We start from the raw sequence: 19,068 nt of genomic DNA on the forward strand, positions 1-19,068 counted from the left end.
GACTCCATGTCCTCACATGGCCTTCTTAGAAGGACACCAGTCACTGGATTTAGAGCTGAAAGGGCCTTAGAGCTTCCATTGTCTATCTACTCCCTACAACACCATACTCTCGATCCACACTTCTTACACCAGATGTGGGAGGGTTTTCCTCACACCCAGCAATTGTCAGACAGCAGCTGAGAATCCTACAATTTAACTCAGTTCTGACATTATCTACCTGGAGATAGCATCAGATCCCACAGGCTAAAGGCTCAGTGCCACAAGACTGCCCCCACTTCAGATGCTAATTGCAAGTCTAGGTTGTCACCTAGGCTTCTGACCGATCAGCTGTAGATCAGAAGTTCCCACGACCTCCTCCTGGGAATTGATAATTTGCTAGAGTGGCTTATAGAATTCAGGAAATCTAGATTTATTTACTAGCTCACCAATTTATTATAAGGGATACAACTCAGGAACAGTGAGATGGAAGAGATGCATAGGGTAAGGGGTGGAAAGGGAGCTTCCACCCTCCCAGCACCTCCTCGTGTTCACCAGCCCAGAAGTTCTCCAAACTCCCTTCTTTTCGGGTTTTTATGGAGGCTTCATTAAGTAAGTGTAATTAATTAAATCACTGGCCATTGGGGATTAATTCAACCTCCATCCCCTCCTCCCTTTGATAAGGGGGTGGGGCTGAAAGTTCCAATCCTCTCATCAAATGGTTGTTTCCCTTGGCAGCCAGCCCCCATCCTGTGACTATCTAGGGGCTTTCCAAAAATCACCTCATCAATATGAACTCAGGCCTTGTTGAAAGGGACTTGTTATGAATAACAAGGCAGTCCCTTCACCTTTATTGCCCTGGAGCTATTTCATGAATTGAGGACAAAAGAACAAAGGATAAAAAAGAAAAAAAAAAAGATGCTCCTATGGCTTTTATTGCTTAGAAAATTACAAGAGTTTTAGGAGCTGTGTGCCAGGGGATGCAGACCAAAAATATATTTCTTATTATAAGTCACAATATCACAAGAGCCCATCCTAATCCAAAGGACCTCCTTTTAACAATTATAGCCGCAAAGACGCTATTTTCCAAATAAGGTCATACTTGGAAGTTCTGGTTTGACGTGAATTTCGGGAGGACACTGTTCAACCCAGTACAGATGTATTGCAACAATCTCCCACCTCAAAGATTGCCTTTTCACTCTCTTACTGCTGTTTTCTAATGAATAAAAGGTTCAAATTTTAGTATAGTTTAATTTATCAGCTATTTATCAACCCTTATGATTAGCAGTTATTTTGTCCCATTCATGAAACATTTGGGTCCCCAGCACAATGTAGCTGTTCACTGAAGTTGAAACTGGTATGTGACCGTGGCCATTAGGATGGTGTGGGGCCAGTTGACGGCATAGACGAGGTTAGCCCGAAGAAGAGAACATTCCGGGGCAAACTTGATGATGGTTGTAGCAGGTGCCCCTTGGGACCCCGCCAACATACCCTCATCTTCACTTCTGGGAGCCAAAGGCTGCTTATTGAGGATGTCCTCGGCTCTGCCCGAGGGGTCTTTCTCTGATCACAGAGCACGCTCAGCCTGCTCAGAGGACAAACTGCGAGTGAGGAACACAGCCTTCAACCAGGGACATGCAGAGGACTGGGGAGTAAATATCCCCACTTCCTCACCCACCCCTGGGCCAACTCAGGCTTCTTCTGCACAAGCTCCCAGAACCAGCCCCCCGTCCCCCCCCCCCCCCGCCCCCCGTGGAACTGAGCTTCAGCTGCCCCTGGCGGTAACCTGCTTGATTGTCACCCCTCACTGGTGCCTTCCTTTCTCCACCTTGCTCTCCGCTCCTCTACTGGTGTCTCCTGGAATCACCTCCCTCATGAATTACTTGCACTGGGATCCTTATCTTAGGACCTATTCTGGAAGAATCCAAACTAGAACAATGGTCTTCAAATCTGCCCCAATCTCAATGGCCTCACCTTCCAGAAGAAAAACCAGGCATTTTTCTGTACCTCTGGGCGATTATGTAGAAGCAATGGGAATATAGATTTCAGCCAAATTTTAAACATAACTTGAAAGAACTTTGTCACAGTCAGAGCTGTCTTGGGTTGGGACAAGTTCAGTGATGAGTTCTCCGTCACTTGGAGTAGTCAGAACAGTCCGGATGACTCTGGCAGGGTGTTTTAAAGGGTTGGACTAGATGAGATTTAAGGTCCCTGAAAAATTCTATGGTTCTAGATGGTTAGTCACCTTTTCTTTTTTTAACCTTAAACTCAAATGTTTAAAGCCCAGGGGCACGTCAGGGGGTGGCAACGACTGAGCGCAGGGTCATGGACCATGGATCTGAAGGTCCCAGTCTTCCCCTCCCTAAGTCTCGTGGCAGAAGTCACTGCCGTCTTCTAGAATTCGCTTTCCCCATTTTAGTAAAATCTGGCTAAAATATAAATTCCTGGGTCCTCCTCCCAAAGAGCCTGACCCAGAAGGTGCAAATCAGGGTCAGCAATTGTGTATTTTTGTCAAGCTCTGGGCCATTGTGATGTTCTCTCCAGTTTGGGATGCTCTAAATCAGGTGAGATGGCTCCAAGTGTCCCCAAGCAGCGCTGGCACCATGTGCCGGGTCATGTGTGGCACTAAGAACGCAAGAAGGCCTTATGCCTGGAGCATCCTCCTCGAATGTCCCTTGTCATGGACGGGCTGCTCCATATGCATGTGCTGAGACTGTCCAGGCCTCACTAAGAGATAAGGTAGAAAGCAAAGAAAATTTTGCCCAAGAGCCAGAAATCTCTCTGGAGCAACCAATTGGGTCATACCATACTTAGATCAGTTCACTGGAATTACGATTTCCTCTGACTGTGTTTTCACACGAGGAAGTGTTGACTCAGATAACACTGGGCCAGAGGTATGTGTGGTGCTGGCTCCTTGCTTGCCCCAGATGGCCCATTCTCACTTTCTCTTTCTTTTGGGTGTCAGGTTACTCCTCCATTGAAGGGTCAAAAGAGCAGCTTTTGTGCTCGACCGCAAAATTCTCTGGAATTATCTTGAGGGACGGGTTAGCCCATAAAAGGGAGTCTGGTTGAGACAGGGGGAACTGGGGAGAAGGCTTGGGAAGGGCTCGGCTTGCAGCACCATGAAGAGCTTCCCTGTGGCCCCCTTAGCTCTCCTGGTTTTCATGCTGAGTGTCCATCGCGGAGCTGCCACACGTATGTAGCTGTCCTACTCCCTTCCCGGCTGACTGGGAGTGGAAGTAATGGGGCATCTCCAAGCTCTTTCCTCTCCCTGTTTCTTAGCTGGCAGTGATGTGGCTAAGCTCTGCTGCTTCCAATACGGCGACAAGGTCCTTCCCTGGAAATGGGTGCGTACCTACGAATTCACCAGGAGCAGCTGCTCCCAGCAGGCTGTGATGTGAGTATTTGTCGTTTGAGTTTTCAGGGTCTCTCCCAGTCACATAACTGGGTGGATGCTGGGCAGATCCCACAGTGCCAGGAGAGGCCTCGGGTGGGAAGCTGAGGGTTGTCACCCTGTCTCTGCCACTAACAAGTGTGGCCCTGAGCTTCCATTTCCTGACTTTCCTACTATGTGCCAGGCACATGCCAGGCACTGTGGTAGGTGCTTGGTATGAAAGAGAGAACAAGGCAGCCCTACAGACCTTGCATCTAGCGTCAGAACGAGGGTGACAAAAGACGTTTGCACAGAATAGTTCATCCCGGTTGTGATGGGTGCTTGAAGGAGGCAGCAGAAAGAGAGCAGGAGGGAGCTCGTCAGGTAGGGAGGCAACCCTCTTAGGGTCTCCAGCTGGGCCTGAGAGTTAAATTAACATAAGACAGATCAACAGGAGAAAACATTACAGACTTTTACGTGTACATGGGAGCCAGCATAGGAAAATGAAGACCCAAAGAAGAGGCAAAATCTAAGTGCTTTTATAGCAGGTTGAACAAAGAGAGGCAGCTGTGGAAAAGTAACTAAAACTTATGGGGGTGCTAAAGGGTAAGAGTTATTTTAACAAGATCTCTTTGTACAGAATTCTCTTGGCCTTGACCGTCTCTGGAGGTGAGAATATTTCTTTCCTTCTTGCCCAGGGAGGACATTTTTCATAAAACATGGGTGTTTTATCTCCTGCTTTCAGGAAGAAAAGGGGAGATCAGAACACCCTTCTCGCACCTCCTGTTTGTTTTTTTAAAATGTCTTTAGCTCAAAATAATCCTTAGGCCAAAGTGGCATATTTTGGGACAGTATATTCTGCCACCCTTCATCACAGTCACAGGAAGACCTCACTTGGTGTCCAGAGGGTCTCCTGGAGGAAGTCACGTTTACACCGAGACCCTCAGGATAAGTGGGGGTGGCCCAGGTGTATGGGGCAGGAGGAGCATGGGTGCAGGGGGCAGGGCACAGCAAGTGGGTGGGAGGAGGGTGAGCGTGTCACAACAAGGCAGACATGTAGACAGGATCCAGGTCATGCCGGGCTCGTTGGTAACAGGAGAGAGGACATACAGAGTCCCCGGCAGGACTAAATGAGATAATATATGCAAGGCATTTAGCACTACACCTGCACACAGTAAGCATCTCACAAATGGAAGCTCCTCTTAAGTGCACATACAGGAGGAGGGGCCGGTCACTGCTCCCGAGGACATGGGGTGCTTGAGCCTCGGAGAACAGTGCAGAAGGAGAGGGAAGGGACTCCCTGGACAAACCTGAATGTCATCCTTTTGAGACAGTTAAGGATGGGAAATAGGCACTCAAGTGCCCAGATATGGAGGGGGGCGCTCCAGAGCTCAGGATGCCCTGGGTCTTCTCTTTTGTGTCTTGACTGGCTTTCTGGAGCTTTATGGACATCAACACTTAACCAACAGCTGGCAAAGAGCCCCTCATGAGCTGGGCTCAAAGCAGGGGCTCTGTCACTTACACAGCTGTGTGACCTCGGACAAGTCAGCTTTCCTCATTTGTAAGAGGAGGGTGAGAGGCTGCTATCAGTTATCCATGGCTGCATAGGGAACCACCCCAAAACCTAGTGGCTCAATATGACAACCATCATTTTCTTATCTCTCCTGGTCTCTGTGGATGAGGAATTCCAGAATGCCTTGGCTGGATGGTTCTGGCTTGGCATCTCTCATGTGGTTGAAGTCAGAAGGTGCTGGAGCCAGAGCAGCTGGGGACTGGCGGCATCTCTCTCTCTTTGGGGCCTCTCTCTGAGGTCTCTCTGTTGGGCTAGTTTGGGCTTCCTTACAGTATGGCGACCTGGGGTGGTAGGACTCCTTACAAGGTGGTTCAAGGATCCAGCATAAGTGCTCCAGTGAACCAGGCAGAAGCTCCACAACCTTCCGTGACTTAGCCTATGAAGTCACATAGCATCACTTTACCACATTCTATTAGTCAGCCAGTCCCCAAGGCTGGCCTAAATTCAAGGGAAAGGGACATAGCCCCGCCTCTGTCAATGGGAATGATGTCAAAGGAATGGCAGCCATGCTTTCAAACGTCCACAAAGTGCTTCCTCTCCCTTGTTTTCTCATCCTTTGGCTCCTCTCCCTGCATATGCAGAGCCTGCCTGAGAGCCCTGTGAACACTGCTGGGCCCTGCAAAGCGCTCCCAGCCAGAGCACCCCAACCTGGGCTCTTGTCCCTTCTGAGTGCTCTCAGGGTGCACAAGGCTGGGGGAGATTCAGGGCCACCAACAGCGACTCCCAGGCTTCATGAGCTCACAGCGTCGTCAGGAACACAGGAACTATCTATAAGCAGCTGTGGCAAACAACCACGACAATGTGGTTAAGAATTAAGTGTTGTGATGGATATGAGGTTCCTTTTTGGGGTGATACAAATGTTCTAAAATTGACAATGGTGATGACTGCATCGTCCACAGATAGACTAAAAGTCTCTGAATTATAATTATACACTTAAATGGATGAATTGCATGGTGTGTGAATTATATCTAAATAAAGCTGCTATGTTAAAAGGAAAGAGTTGGGGCCAGCCCGGTGGCACAGTGGTTGAGTTCATGCACTCCACTTCAGTGGCCCAGGGTTCGTGGGTTTGGATTCCAGGTACAGACCTAAACACTACTCATCAAGCCATGCTGTGGCAGCATCCCACATACAAAAAATAGAGGAAGATTGGCACAGATGTTAGCTCAGTGACAATCTTCCTCAAGCAAAAAGGAGGAAGACTGGCAAGAGATGTTAGCTCAGGGCCAATCTTCCTCACCAAAAAAAAGGGGTGGGAGGAAGAGTTAAGAGGCACGGTACAGGTTACACGTTTTGGACTAGCGCTGTTAAGTTTCCAGGGGGAGGTGGGTCTGGAAACATGGTTTCCAGGGGAAAGCAGGCTAGCGGAGAGGAGAGAGAGCAAGAATCAGAAGAGGGAGCAGGGACAGTGTGACAGGGGTGCGGCAAGACGAGAAGACAGGCAGGCAGCTCCCCTCCCTTTCCATCCATTTCCAGGAGGTGAAAGTTCTCATTATTGACTGTCTGCATCTCTTCTCCCCAGATTCACCACCAAAAAAGGCCAGAAAGTCTGTGCACGGCCAAAGGAAAAATGGGTGCAAAGATACGTTTCTTTACTGAGAGCCCGGCATCAGTTGTGACTGCCAAATTTCCAGCCCAAGGACAGCTGGATCCTGCTCTTGGCTCTGCTGCCCTTGGCAGAGCCTGAAGAACTTCTTCAACAAGAGACTTCATGGGCTGGGGGGGGCGGGGGAGGGAGTTTTTTCCTTCAGACTTTTCTTTAATAAAGGTTTTTCATAAAGATTTGATTTGCTCATGAACATTCTTATTCAATAAAACCTGAGTTTCCTTCAAAGAAAAGAAACCGAGTCAATATTTGCGACTGACACCCTGGCAGAGCCCCAGAGTCTGAATTCAGAGTTTGAATGGTATTGAGTTAGGTCTTATGGTTTTGTTTGTGCAAAAAAACAAGGATAATTTCAATACATTTTGGCAAATGCCCATTAAACGTGTTATTATTACTTAGAGAGAGAAGTTTATGTATGTGGAAAATTGCATTCTGTGCAACACCTCGTAGCCTGTTGGTGCTGGGTACATGAAATGCCTCCATATTTGGCAGTGTTTTCTCACAAGGTATTAATTAATAAACATGCATATTATCTACCTGCCACCCCTAGGATGCCTGTGTCCACATCACCTAAAGGGGTTTTTGAAAAATAATTATAGATTCACAGGAAGTTGCAGAAATAGTACAGAGAGGCCGGGTGTACCCTCTACCCAGTGTCCCCTGATAGTTACATCTCATGTAATTATAATACGATATCAAAACCAGGAAATAGACATTGGTATGAAGTGTGAGTATAGTTCTGTCACTTTGTCACGTGTAGATTCATGTAGCCACCATTATAAACCAGATACAGAACTATTCCGTCACCACAAAGATCTCACTAGTGTTGACTCTTTACGGTTATGTCTCCCCTCCGCCACCATCCTTAACCCCTAGCAACCACTAATCTGTTCCCCTTCTCGGTAATTTCGTCATTTCAATGTTATATAAATGGAATCATATAGTACATGACCTTTCGAGATCGGCTTTTTTAACTTCACACAATGCCCTTGAGATCCATCCAAGATGTGGTGCACGTGAATAATCCATTGTTTTTCACTGACGAACAGTGTTCCATGCTATGACGCACCACAGTTTATTTAACCATTTCCCACTTGTGGGATTTCAGCCTGGGGCTATTACCTATAGAGCCGCTAAGAACAATCACATACATACAGGTTTTTTTCATGGACATGAGTTTTCATTTCTCTGAGATGAATGCCCAGGAACACAATGGCTGGGTCCTAGAGTAGATATGTGTTTAGTTTTTTAAGAAACTGCCAAGCTATTTTCCAGAGTGACTTGTGCCACTATGATTTTAGCTGTTCTAATAGGTACATAGCGATATCTCGTCGTGGTCTTAATTTCCATTTCCCTAATGCCTAGTGATATACAATGTCTTTTCATGTGCTTATTTGCCATCCATGGATCATCTTTGGTGAAATGTCTTGTGTTTTTGGTCTATTTTCTAAGTAAATTGCTTGTTTTCACCGCTGAGTTTTGACATGAGTCCTTTGTCAGATCCGTGGTTTGCAAATATTTTTTCCCAGTCTATAGTTTGTCTTTTCATCTTCACAAGATCTTCACAGAGCAAAAGATTTATTTTGATGAAGTCTAATTTATTGATTTTTTTTCCTCTTATGGATCATGGTTTTGGCGCCATCCCTGAGAACTCTTCACCAAGTCTTAGGTCCCAAAGATGTTTTTCTATGTTTTCTCCTAAAAGTTTTATAGTTTTATCTTTACATTTAAGTCTATGGCACATTTTGGGTTAATTTTCATATAGGTGCGAGCTTTAGGTCGATGTTTATTTGTTTGTTTATTTCCCTATGGTATGCAGTTGTCCCAGCATCGTTTATTGAACAGACTCCTCCTCCATTGAATAGTTTTTGCAATTCAGTTCTTGTGCAGGGATATTTCTGCCCCATCTGTTCCATAAATACAATCAATTTTTAAATTTTATTTTTACTGAGATACCATTCACACACCATAAAATTCACCATTTTAAGGTGATTTTTAGTATATTCACTAGGTTGTGTAACCATCATTGCTACTAATTCCAGAATATATTCATCATCCCGGAAAGGAACCCTATTCCTATTAGGAGTCTCTCCATATTCTCCCCTCCCCCCAGCCCTGGCAACCACTAATCTGCTTCTGTCTCAATGGATTTCCCTATTCCGGACACTTCATATAAAAGGAATCGTATGTGGCCTTTCGCATCTGGCTTCTTTCACTTGGCACAATGTTTTCAAGGTTCATCCTTGTTGCAGCCTGGGTCAGAACTTCATTTTTATGGCTGAATAATAATCTATTGTGTGGCTTATCCCACCTTTTGTCTATTCATTCATTAGTTGAAGGATATTTGGATTGTCTCCACTTTTCAGCTATTATGAAGAATACTGTACCTTGGTGTACAGGTTTACGAGCGAACATGTGTTTTCATTTCTTGTGGGTGTATATCCATAGGGATGAAATTGCTGGGTGTATGGTGCCTCTGCCTTTAACTTTTTGAGAAACTGCCGAACTGTTTCCCACAGCAGCTGCACCAGGTCACATTCCCGCCAGCAACGCAGGAGGATGCCAGCTTCTCCACATCCTGGCCAACATTTGTTCTTGTCTGTCTTTTTGATGACAGACATCTTAGTCAGACATGAAGTAGTATCTCATTGTGGTTTTCTTTTGCGTGTCCCTTATAACGAGTGACGTTGAACATCTTTTCACGTGCTTGACCATTCGTGTATCTTCTTTGGAGAAATGCCTATTCAAATTCTTTGACTTTTGTCTTTTCATTGCTCAGCTGTAAGAAGTCTTTATATATTCTGGATACTAGACCCTTATTAGATATATGATGTGCAAATATTTTCTCCCATTCCCTGGGTTGTCTTTTCACCTTCTTGATGGTGCTCACTCGAGGCACAAAAGTTTTTAATTTTTATGAAGTCCAATTTATCTATTCTTTCTTTGGTCCCTTGTGCTTTTAGTGTCATATCTAAGAAGTCATTGCCTAGTCCAAGTTCATGAATATTTATACTTATATTTTCTTCTAAGAGCTTTAGAGTTTTTGCTCTTATGTTTAGGTATTTGATTCCTTTTAAGATAATTTTATCTATGGCACTTTTATATATAAAAGTGGGTACAACTGATTTTTGTACGTTGATCTTGTTTTCTGAGACCTTAATGAACTCACTTATTATTTCTAGGAGTTCTTTTTGTAGATTCCTTGGAATTTCTTAAAGGAACAATTGTGTCAACTGCAAAGAGGGACCGTTTTATTTCTTCCCTTTTGATCTGTATGCCATTTCCTTTTCTTGTCTTCTTGCACTGGCTAGAACTTCACGTACGATGTTGAGTAAGCGTGGTGAGAGTGGCCAGCCTTGTTTTGTTCCCAATCTCAGGGAGAAAGCATTCAGTCTTTCGCCATTAAGTATGATGTTAGTTGTAGTGTTCTCCTTTCTTTCTTTTTCTTTTTTTGTAGACTTAAAAAAGTATTTAGTTGAGGAAGTTCCCCTCTATTCCTATTTTTGAGAGTTTTTATCATGAATAGGTGATCAATTTTGTCACACGCTTTTCTGCATCAATATGATTACATGGGTTTTCTTCTTTCAGCTGTTAACATGGTGGACTACCTGGGTTGATTTTCAAACACTGAGCCAGTGTTGCATCCCTGGAATAAACCTCGCTTGTGGTGTATAATTCTCTCTCTATTGCTGAGCTCTATTTGCGAGATTTTGTTAAGCATTTCTGCGTCTATATTCATGAGATATATTGGTCTGTAGTTTTCTCTCTCTCTCTTTTTTTGGTAGTGTCTTTGTTTGGTTTTGGTATCAGGGTATTTCTAAATAAAATTAATCGGGAAGAGCTCCCTCCATTTCTACTTTCTGTAAGAGACTGTGCAGAGTTGATATTAACTCCTCTTTAAACATTTGGTAAAATTCTCCAGTGAAAACATCTGGGCCTGGAGGTTTCCTTTTTGGGAGTATTAAATTACATATTTAATTTCCTTAATAGTTACAGGGCTATTCAAATTATCTACTTTATATTGAATGAGTTGTGCTAGTTTGTGTTTTTTGAGGACCTGGTTCATTTCACCTAAGCTGTTGAATTCACGTGTGTAGCTATGTTCCTGGTGTTTCCTTATTTGAAGATGGCAGGGTCTATAGTTTTCTCTCCATTTTCTTCCTGATTTTTATAACTGTGTCTTTTCTTTTTTTTTTCCTTTGTCGTTCTTGCTAGAGGTTTGTCAATTGTATTGATCTGTTCAAAGAACCAGCCTTTGGTTTCTCTGATGTATTGTTTTTCCGTTTTCAATTTTTATTGATTTCTGCTCCTTATAATTTCTCCCTTTTTGTTTGCTTTGGGTTTATCCTGCTTTTATTTTTCTGCCATCTTAAGGTAGGAGCTTAGATTACTGACTTGAGACTTTTCCTTTTTTCTAATGTCAGCATTTAGTGCTATCAGTTTCCCTCTCAGCACTGCTTTAGCTGCATCTCACACATTTTAATATGTTGCAGTTTCATTTTCATTCAATTCAGTGTATTTTTAAAATTTCCTTTGAGGCTTCCTCTTTGACCCATGGATTATTTTAAGTTTGTTGTTTAGTTTCTAAGTGTTTGGAGATTTGTCTGTTATCTTTCTGTTATTGATTTATAGTTTTATTCCAGTGTGGTCAGAGGACACATTCTGTATGATTTCAACTCTTTTCAATTTGAGGTTTGTTTTATGGCCCAGAATACATGATGTACCTTGGTGTATGCTCCTCGGGCGCTTGAAAGGAATATGCATTCTGCTGTTGCTGAGTGGACTGTTCTGTGAACGTCAATTAAATCCTATTGGTTGATGGTGCTGTTGAGTTCTTCTACATCTTTGCTGATTTTCTGTCTAGCTGCTCTGTCAGTTGCTGACAGAGGGGTGTTGAGGAATCCAAGTATAATTGTGGATTTGTCTATTTCTCCTTTCATTCCCACCAGTTTTCACTTCACATATCTTGCAGCGTTGTTGTTTGGTGTACACACATTTAGGATTGCTATGTCTTTTGTTGGATTGACCCTGTTTCCATTATGCAATGTCTCTCTCCGTCCCTGGTAATTTTCTTTGCTCTGAAGTCTACTTTATCTGATATTAACATAGCCACAAATACTTTCTTTTGATTAATATTTGCATGCTATATCTTTTTCCATCCTTCTACTTTTAACCTATTTATAACATTATATTTGAAGTGAGTTTCTAATAGACAGACAGCATATAGTTGGAACATTTTTTTAAAAAATCTATTCTGCCAATCTTTGTCTTTTAACTGGTCTATTTCATCCATCTATAGTAGGAAGGGATACCTTATTACTTCCAGGTCGGGGTGAAAGTCCTGGCTCCCTGCCTTAAAAGAATGGCTAAAGAAAGTTCTTTAAACAGAAAGGAAATGATATAAGAAGGAATCTTGGGAATTTGTGACCAATAGTAGATGCAAAAATGCAGCGTTCCACTTGGCTGAGCTGGATCTTGAAAGTGAAGGCAGAGATTGGGACATATGCAATCTTGGGTCACTGCATAGCGACCCCACAGCCACAAGAGAGAATGTGGAGAGGATGGCAGTTTAGAAGACACTATCTGTGAGTAATGGCTGGTATGACTTTGCATTGAGGAAGAACTTATTAGTCAAAGTCCAACCTTATTAACTTCGTATCCCAGGTCTTGCATGATGTTTCAGATTGAGTTTCCCCAGAAAAAGGCCTTGAGATAAGAATTTAAGTGTACATAACATATTTTGGAAGTGATCTCAGGAGACACCAATAGGAAATGAGAAAGCATGACAGGGAAGGGAAAGCAGCCAATATGGGTGTATTACTAGGCAAGTCACCACTGTGGGCAACTGAGCTTAATCTTGTTGGGGACCTCTGGAAAATAAAGGTCGAACGTATGTCTCAGAGTTAGCCCGACTCAAGGGGCAAGGGAGTAGGGGTATTTAATACTGATTCCAATCAGTCATGGGCTGACAGCTGCTGGGGTTGGGGTGTGCACTTCCTGCCTGCTGTGTATGAGGGTAGAGCGGGCCCTCAAAGAGAGGCAGATGCTGGCAGACTGGGATACAGTGGCAAGGCCCGAGGGCATATGAGTCAGGCACTGACAACATCTGCTTCCCTGGACCAGGCCCCAGCCTACTTTTCCAATCTATCACCCACCACTCACTCCATAAACACATTGGGCCACTCTATGCTTTCCTGAATAATGAGACAACCCCTAGCTCACTTCAGGCCTTCAAGTGGTAATTTCCTTACATCTCCTGAATGCTGTTTCCTCCGCTGGAACATCTCCTCTCCACTCGCAGTCTCTCCCTGCCAAAACTCTACTCACCAAACTAGACCCCAAATGGCAAAATGCCTCTTCCATTTGATGAGAACATCATGATCATGTTTTCCGTGGGGTCTCGGTGATTCCTTCCACGTTCCCAAACAGCAGCAGCCCCCGCCCCCCGCCTCTGAAGGACTCTAGCATATTTTGTCCCCCATCTATGATACTTGTTTACAAGTGTAATATATTTATTGATGCTCTTAGCTCCCTATCAGACTGCAGGCTCCTTGAGGTCAGGGGTGAAGTCTAAGTATCTTTGCACAAATGAAAGACACAGCAAACGTTAATGGACTATGCAACCAAAGATGAATGTTGCCAGATATGCTTTGCCCAGGCTCAACTCTGAGTCGGAGTGGTATGTGCACAGGAAGAGGAGAAAACACGCAAGCCTGCTGGACCAAATCGGAATTGATGGGTCGGTCAGTAAGATGGACCTTTATCTGTAGTTCCACATCCTTACCAGCAGATGGCAACAGTCTCCTACCATCTTTTAAGGACTCTTATTACCTCTCTCCTGACAACTGGTCAATTTACAGCAGTCTATTCTACGATGTCTTTACTGAGGATCTACCTGAGATCCAGGGTCACCTGCAGGCATTGGGAGAGGAAGTCCAGGGAGAAATATGAGAAAAGGAAGACTTAGTTCAATCTTTGGACGGTACGGTTCAGCAGTGGGGGGCTGGGGGTGGCGCTGGGAGGGGAGAAATGAAATACACACAAAGCAGTTAAGACCCTCTATAAGATAAGAGACCTGTGTGAGTTTGACTAGAGACATCGTCTGCTTGGGGCTCAGTTTCTTCGTCACAAAACAAGGAGGTTGGAATCGATATTCAGGGTTCCTTAGAGCTCCTGAACTCCCTCAGTGCATGAAAGCATGCTCATGAGCAATCTAAAAGAGAGACAAGTGGGTGCAGATCTAGCTGTGCAAGGCTTCCTGAAGGAGGTGGGGCTGGTCCAGAAATATGCGCAGGGTTTGGTAAGGGAGAAGCAATTGCAGTAAAAACATCCTCATCCACACAGCACTTGGTTCTTCCCATTCATTCCTCTTTTCTTTTCGTTGATTGCACAACCATTCATCTTCACTGTGCTAGACACTCTACTAGGTGCTAGGGGCGGGAGTTGTAAAAGTGGTAAAACTTTCCCTGATTCCTAGGAGTTCATGGTCTAACAGAGAGCTGATGTGTTAACAAGTAATTACAGCGCAATTTGTACAGTGCAATGAGATAAGGATTGTCAAAATAACTAACATTTACGTAGTGTTGCCTTATCTTTTATAAAACACATCTAGAGTGTTCCTCAATCTTGAGAGGTAAGTAAGACAGAAGGATTTCCATCTTCAAGGAAACAGAGGTAGAGACACGGAGTGGTGGGTCTGACGTCACACTTCTGTGAGCGGTGGGATGTGAGCCATCACCAGTTCCTCTTAATCCACATCCTGTGGTTTTGTCCACTTCCTCACACCGATTACGATAACATGACCCCACTGGTCATCTACAGAATTGGAAATCTCTGCCCTCAGACCAGAACAGCAGAGAAATCCTCTTCTACTCTTTACCAATTGGGAAACAAACAAATCTCTTGGTCCCTTGAGAGAAATCCTGGGCTACTTGGGTAGCATATGCTCCCAAGGTGACTGTCAGGGGTTGGCGTCTTCGCTCTGTCCCACGGTCACTGGCTCTCCAAGGCCTTTCAGGCTTGTCCCAGGCTGCTGGGAATCTCATGAGACACCAACCCTCCCTGCTGAGTCACTGACGTCAGAGTGAGTCACTCTCCCTCCAGTTCCATTTGGTCAAAAAAGGAGCTGCATACATGCGCAGGACCCAGGAGACCCATGTGGTGGCCGCCCCCCAGGAGACTTCTGAAGGGCCTCTCAGGACCTCTTCAACTCTGGACCTTTAAGTCTCAAAAATCTCAAGTTTGAGTCCTGGCTTGAGCTCAGCCACTCCTACTTTGGCGGCCTTGGTTTCTTTAATTTATAACAGTCCCTCTCATTTGTGCATAATTTTAAACTCAATAAAGTACTCCCACATCCCCATGATTTTTTTTTTCACTTCTTACAGCTCCATTATAAATTTCACTCCAATTTATAGATTAAAAAAAAAATCTAAGGGGGGCTGGCCCCGTGGCCGAGTGGTTAAGTTCGCGCGCTCTGCTGCAGGCGGCCCAGTGTTTCGTCAGTTCGAATCCTGGGCACGGACATGGCACTGCTCATCAGACCACGCTGAGGCAGCGTCCCACATGCCACAACTAGAAGAACCCACAACGAAGAATACACAACTATGTACCGGGGGGCTTTGGGGAGAAAAAGGAAAAAATAAAATCTTAAAAAAAAAAAAATTAAAAAAAAAATCTAAGGTTCTAAAAATTTAAAACTAGCTCAAGCCGCAGAGCTCGAATTCAATAAATACCTGATTTATTCATTCAGCAAATATTTACTAGGAACCACCAATGGTCAGATGCTATTTGAGAATACAAAGGCTGACAAATCATGGTCCCCAGCCTTGTGGCACTCATGTTCTAGCAGGAAATATGGACACTGTAATACATTATTACGATGTGATGTAATCAGTCTTACGGTAGAATGTGGGGGGAGGAAAGAGCAGTGACTTTGGGGTTACTTTTATGTGCCAGGCCCTGCAGAATGAGCTTTTGTCACAATTTCCTTTGAGATCAGTCAGGATAGGTTAAGTTTTGCTGTGGAACAAATAAGGCCAAACCTCAGTTTATGTCCCACTCATACGACACGTCCAACGTGGGTGGACAGGAAGCTTTGCTCACATAGTCACTCAGAGATCCAGGCCAACAGACCACGCTTTCATGATTGCAGTGGCAGGGGGGAAATGACTCTGAACCAGCAGCTGAATGTGGTGGCCCATAGTGACACCTGTCAGTTCCACTCATAATTCATCGTGAAGATCCAGCTACAAGGCGTCAGTCAACCACAAACGCACCTGGAAGGTCAGTCTTCCTCATGCCCAGAAGGAAAGGAAAAACAAATAGGAGTGGGGACCAAGGTCAAGTAGAGACAGCCATGCGTTATCGATAGCATGCCACCTGCTTTATCAGATTCTGAGTTTGTGGGAACTACTTCACTTCTCTGTAAGGTGTAGGTGACCGATAGACTTTTGGATTCTATACCATTTGATGGAGGTTCACTTCTCTTCTCTGTGGAAAAACCAGTTTGCCTCTGTTTGCACATTCATTTCAATATTCCTGATCTATAAAAGTGTAGGTTTTTCAGATTCTCTTTTGAACCAGTTGTAACATCTGCCTGGTTCCCTCATGATGAGTAAATAAAATCTTTAACATGTGTTCATTTTTATACCTGCATGAGAGCCATGATTTTGCCTTTTTCTGAAAAATATCTTTCAGTGAGACATCTTAGGGATGAGGAAAGAGATTGAGCAGTTAAGAAACTTTCCCAAAGTCACCCAGCTAATGAGTGGCAGAGGTGAGAATTCTAATCCCTTCTCTCCAATCTCAGAGGCAGAGGGTGGGGTTCACTCACTTTCAGGGCCCAAGAAGGCCAGGTGTTCAGGCTGGGTCTCGGCAGACGAGCAGAGCTTCTGCAAGCAGAGAAGGGCATTCCACGCAGCGGCATGGGAGGCCGGGAAGGGCAGAGTGCATTTGGAGAGCCAGAAAGAGCAAAGCGGGGGAAAGGTGGGAGGGGAGCTGAATTATGAAAGGCCTCCTACGCTCATGCCAGGGTGTCTGGACTCAACTGTGTCAGCAGCAGGGAGCCCTTTATGGACTTTAAGCAGGAACGTAAACAATCAAATCTGTGTTTTAGGAAATCATGCCTGACATTTGTATGGCAAACAGGCTGGGGACACAGTCAAAGGCAGGGATACACCCATGTTCACAGCAGCCTCATCCACAACAGCCAAAAGGTGGAAACAACCCAAATCCGAATGGACAGCCAAAACATGGACTATCCTCACAATGGAATACTACTCAGCCTTCAAAAGGACACATGCTGATACACACTACAACGTGGATGAATCTTGAGAACATTATGCTAAATGAAAGAAGCCAGACTCCAAAGGACAAATATTATGTGATTCCACTTATAAGAGGTACCTAGAACAGGCAAATTCATAGAGACAGAAAGTAGAACAGAGGTACCGAGGGGGTAGGAGGAAGGGAGGAGGGGAGAATTCCTGTTTAATGGGTATAGAGTTTCTGCTTGGTTTGATAGAAAAGTTCTGGAAATGGATAGTGGTGATGGTCAAACAACACTGTGAATGCACTTAGTGCCACTGAACTGTACACTTAAAATGGCTTAAATGCTAAATTTTATGTCATGTGTATCTTACCACCATAAAATATAGTTCTTTTAAAAAGGCAGGGAGACCACCACACAGTCCACGTGAGAAGTGCCCAGGGCCCCAAGCAGGCAGGACAGGAGGCATGGGGAGAGATGAACTCCTGAGCCACCCAGGGCTCAAATGCAGAGGCCGCTGTCCCCACCAGGGTCCTCTCCAGGGCTCACGTGCTTTGATTCTATTCTAAAATTCACTGCTTCTGTTACGCTTCCCCTCTGAGTAATCTAACACATCTTTGATCTAGTGCCCATGTCTGACGCACTGTCTATTGGATGAAGGAAGTAAACTCTTAATACCAGTGTAGTGGATGAAGAAAGGAAGGAGAAAAAGCCAGAGCGCCACAGCAGTGGCTCTCAGTGGACCCGGGGAAGAGGGAGAAGCATCTTAGAATGGCTGGGAAGCTTTTTCTAAATAAACTTGCTCCTGCCCTTCAACGAATCCTCTCCACCCCCCACGCCCACATTCCAATGTGCTCTGAGGGGGGATGGAAGCTGGGGGTAAGGAACCCAGGTGACGTGGATTCTTGGCAGGTGAGGAACCCAGACTATCAATGGATTTGGGGCTCCGTAGACACTGGGACCCTGGGACAGAGAAGAGAGAGGCTGTGGTTGGGGAGAAGGAAGCTAAGGATTGGCCAGAATGGGGTTGGATCCTTATAAGTCAAACACTCTTTTCCTTTCCTCTACCTCCCTGCTCTGCTTGTTAATGACCTTGCCTCCTCCATTATTAATCCACTGTTTCAGCTGAAGCTATGACTCCATGGGTCCATTAAGGCTCTCCTGGGGCATCAGGCTTCCACCGAATGCATTAGGGCTGAGACGGCTCAGGCTGGGAGGCACCAGGAGCTGGCTCTACTAGGCCATCCCACCTGCCCTGGGGTAGAGGGTTGCTGCCTCATCCCTTCCCCGCCCTGCTCCCAACCAGCAACCCCAGCAAATTCAAGGTGCTTCATTAAGGGTGTCTCCGCACCAAGCGGGTTCCTGAGCCCCAGTGTCCTATGCGATGATAATTCCCCTCACGTGTGAACCAGTTTTCTCCTACAGAGCCCTTCCGCACACATGCTCTGCACGGGGCACAAGAGGGCACGGGCCTGGACTCAGGCTGCCTGGGCTTGGATCCCGGCACCACCACTTATTAATGTGAGGATGTGAGTTAAATCCCTGCACCTGAACCCTCCATCAGCCCGCTTCCTTACCAATAACACGGAAACTGTGGTGACACCAAGCTCTTGAGGCCGCCTGAGGACTAACTGAAGTCAGCATAAAAAGCGAGGGCACAGTGCCTGAGACACAGCAAGCGACCGACAAACGGCAGCGGCTGTTGCTGCTTCTCTTGTCATTTTTATCATTGTTACAATGAGGAAGTTGGACGAGATGCTCTCTGGCTCCTCTCAGGTGCTAATATTCCGTTCGTTCATTAAATAACTATTTATTGAGCACGGAGTATATGCAAAGCCCTCTTCCAGCTGCCGAGGATCCAGCGGTGAAGAAGAATATTCTCTGTCCTCACAAGATCACATTTTAGCACAGGAGCCAGACGATAAGCAACAAGCATAATAAGCAAGGAAACTAGAGAGTGTGGTAGGAGGCGGTAAGAGCTCGGAAAGAAATCGAACGAGGTAAGGAGTTCAGGGAGTCGGGGGTCAGGAAAAGCCGCATCGAGAAGATGCCATCTGAGCAGACTTGAAGGAGGGGAGGGCATGAGCCTGCAGGTATCTGAAGGAGAATGTTCCAGAACACGGCAATGGTAGTGCAAAGGGCCCAAGGTAGCAGTGTGCCTGGCTTGTCAGAGGAGATGTGTAAGGAAAGAGGAGAGAAGGAGGAGTCGCACGTGATGTCGGAGAGATAATGGGGGACAAAGTCTGTAGGGCCTTGTGGCTTATTGCCAGGAC

At 45.2% G+C, this 19,068-nt stretch overlaps 1 protein-coding gene across 1 annotated transcript; it reads left to right on the forward strand.

Annotated features, from left to right (window-relative positions):
• Window positions 1–3,021: 3,021 nt before the first annotated feature.
• On the forward strand, window positions 3,022–6,704 carry CCL26 (C-C motif chemokine ligand 26). Its single transcript, XM_008535051.2, has 3 exons — window positions 3,022–3,171; window positions 3,259–3,373; window positions 6,445–6,704. The coding sequence occupies exons 1-3, from the start codon at window positions 3,099–3,101 to the stop codon at window positions 6,539–6,541; spliced, it is 285 nt and encodes a 94-aa protein (XP_008533273.1). The 5' UTR covers window positions 3,022–3,098; the 3' UTR covers window positions 6,542–6,704.
• The last annotated feature ends 12,364 nt before the right edge of the window (window positions 6,705–19,068 follow it).

Source organism: Equus przewalskii, chromosome 12 (genome assembly GCF_037783145.1).
Source record: "Equus przewalskii isolate Varuska chromosome 12, EquPr2, whole genome shotgun sequence".
Taxonomy (NCBI): Eukaryota; Metazoa; Chordata; class Mammalia; order Perissodactyla; family Equidae; genus Equus; species Equus przewalskii.

What these genes read in the sequence shown, in the direction of transcription:
- CCL26 (XM_008535051.2), top strand. Translation starts at nt 3,099, where the DNA reads ATGAAGAGCTTCCCTGTGGCCCCCTTAGCTCTCCTGGTTTTCATGCTG. An exon ending in CCATCGCGGAGCTGCCACAC is followed by an intron (nt 3,172 to 3,258) that starts GTATGTAGCTGT and finishes CCTGTTTCTTAG; the next exon opens with CTGGCAGTGATGTGGCTAAG. An exon ending in TGCTCCCAGCAGGCTGTGAT is followed by an intron (nt 3,374 to 6,444) that starts GTGAGTATTTGT and finishes TCTTCTCCCCAG; the next exon opens with ATTCACCACCAAAAAAGGCC.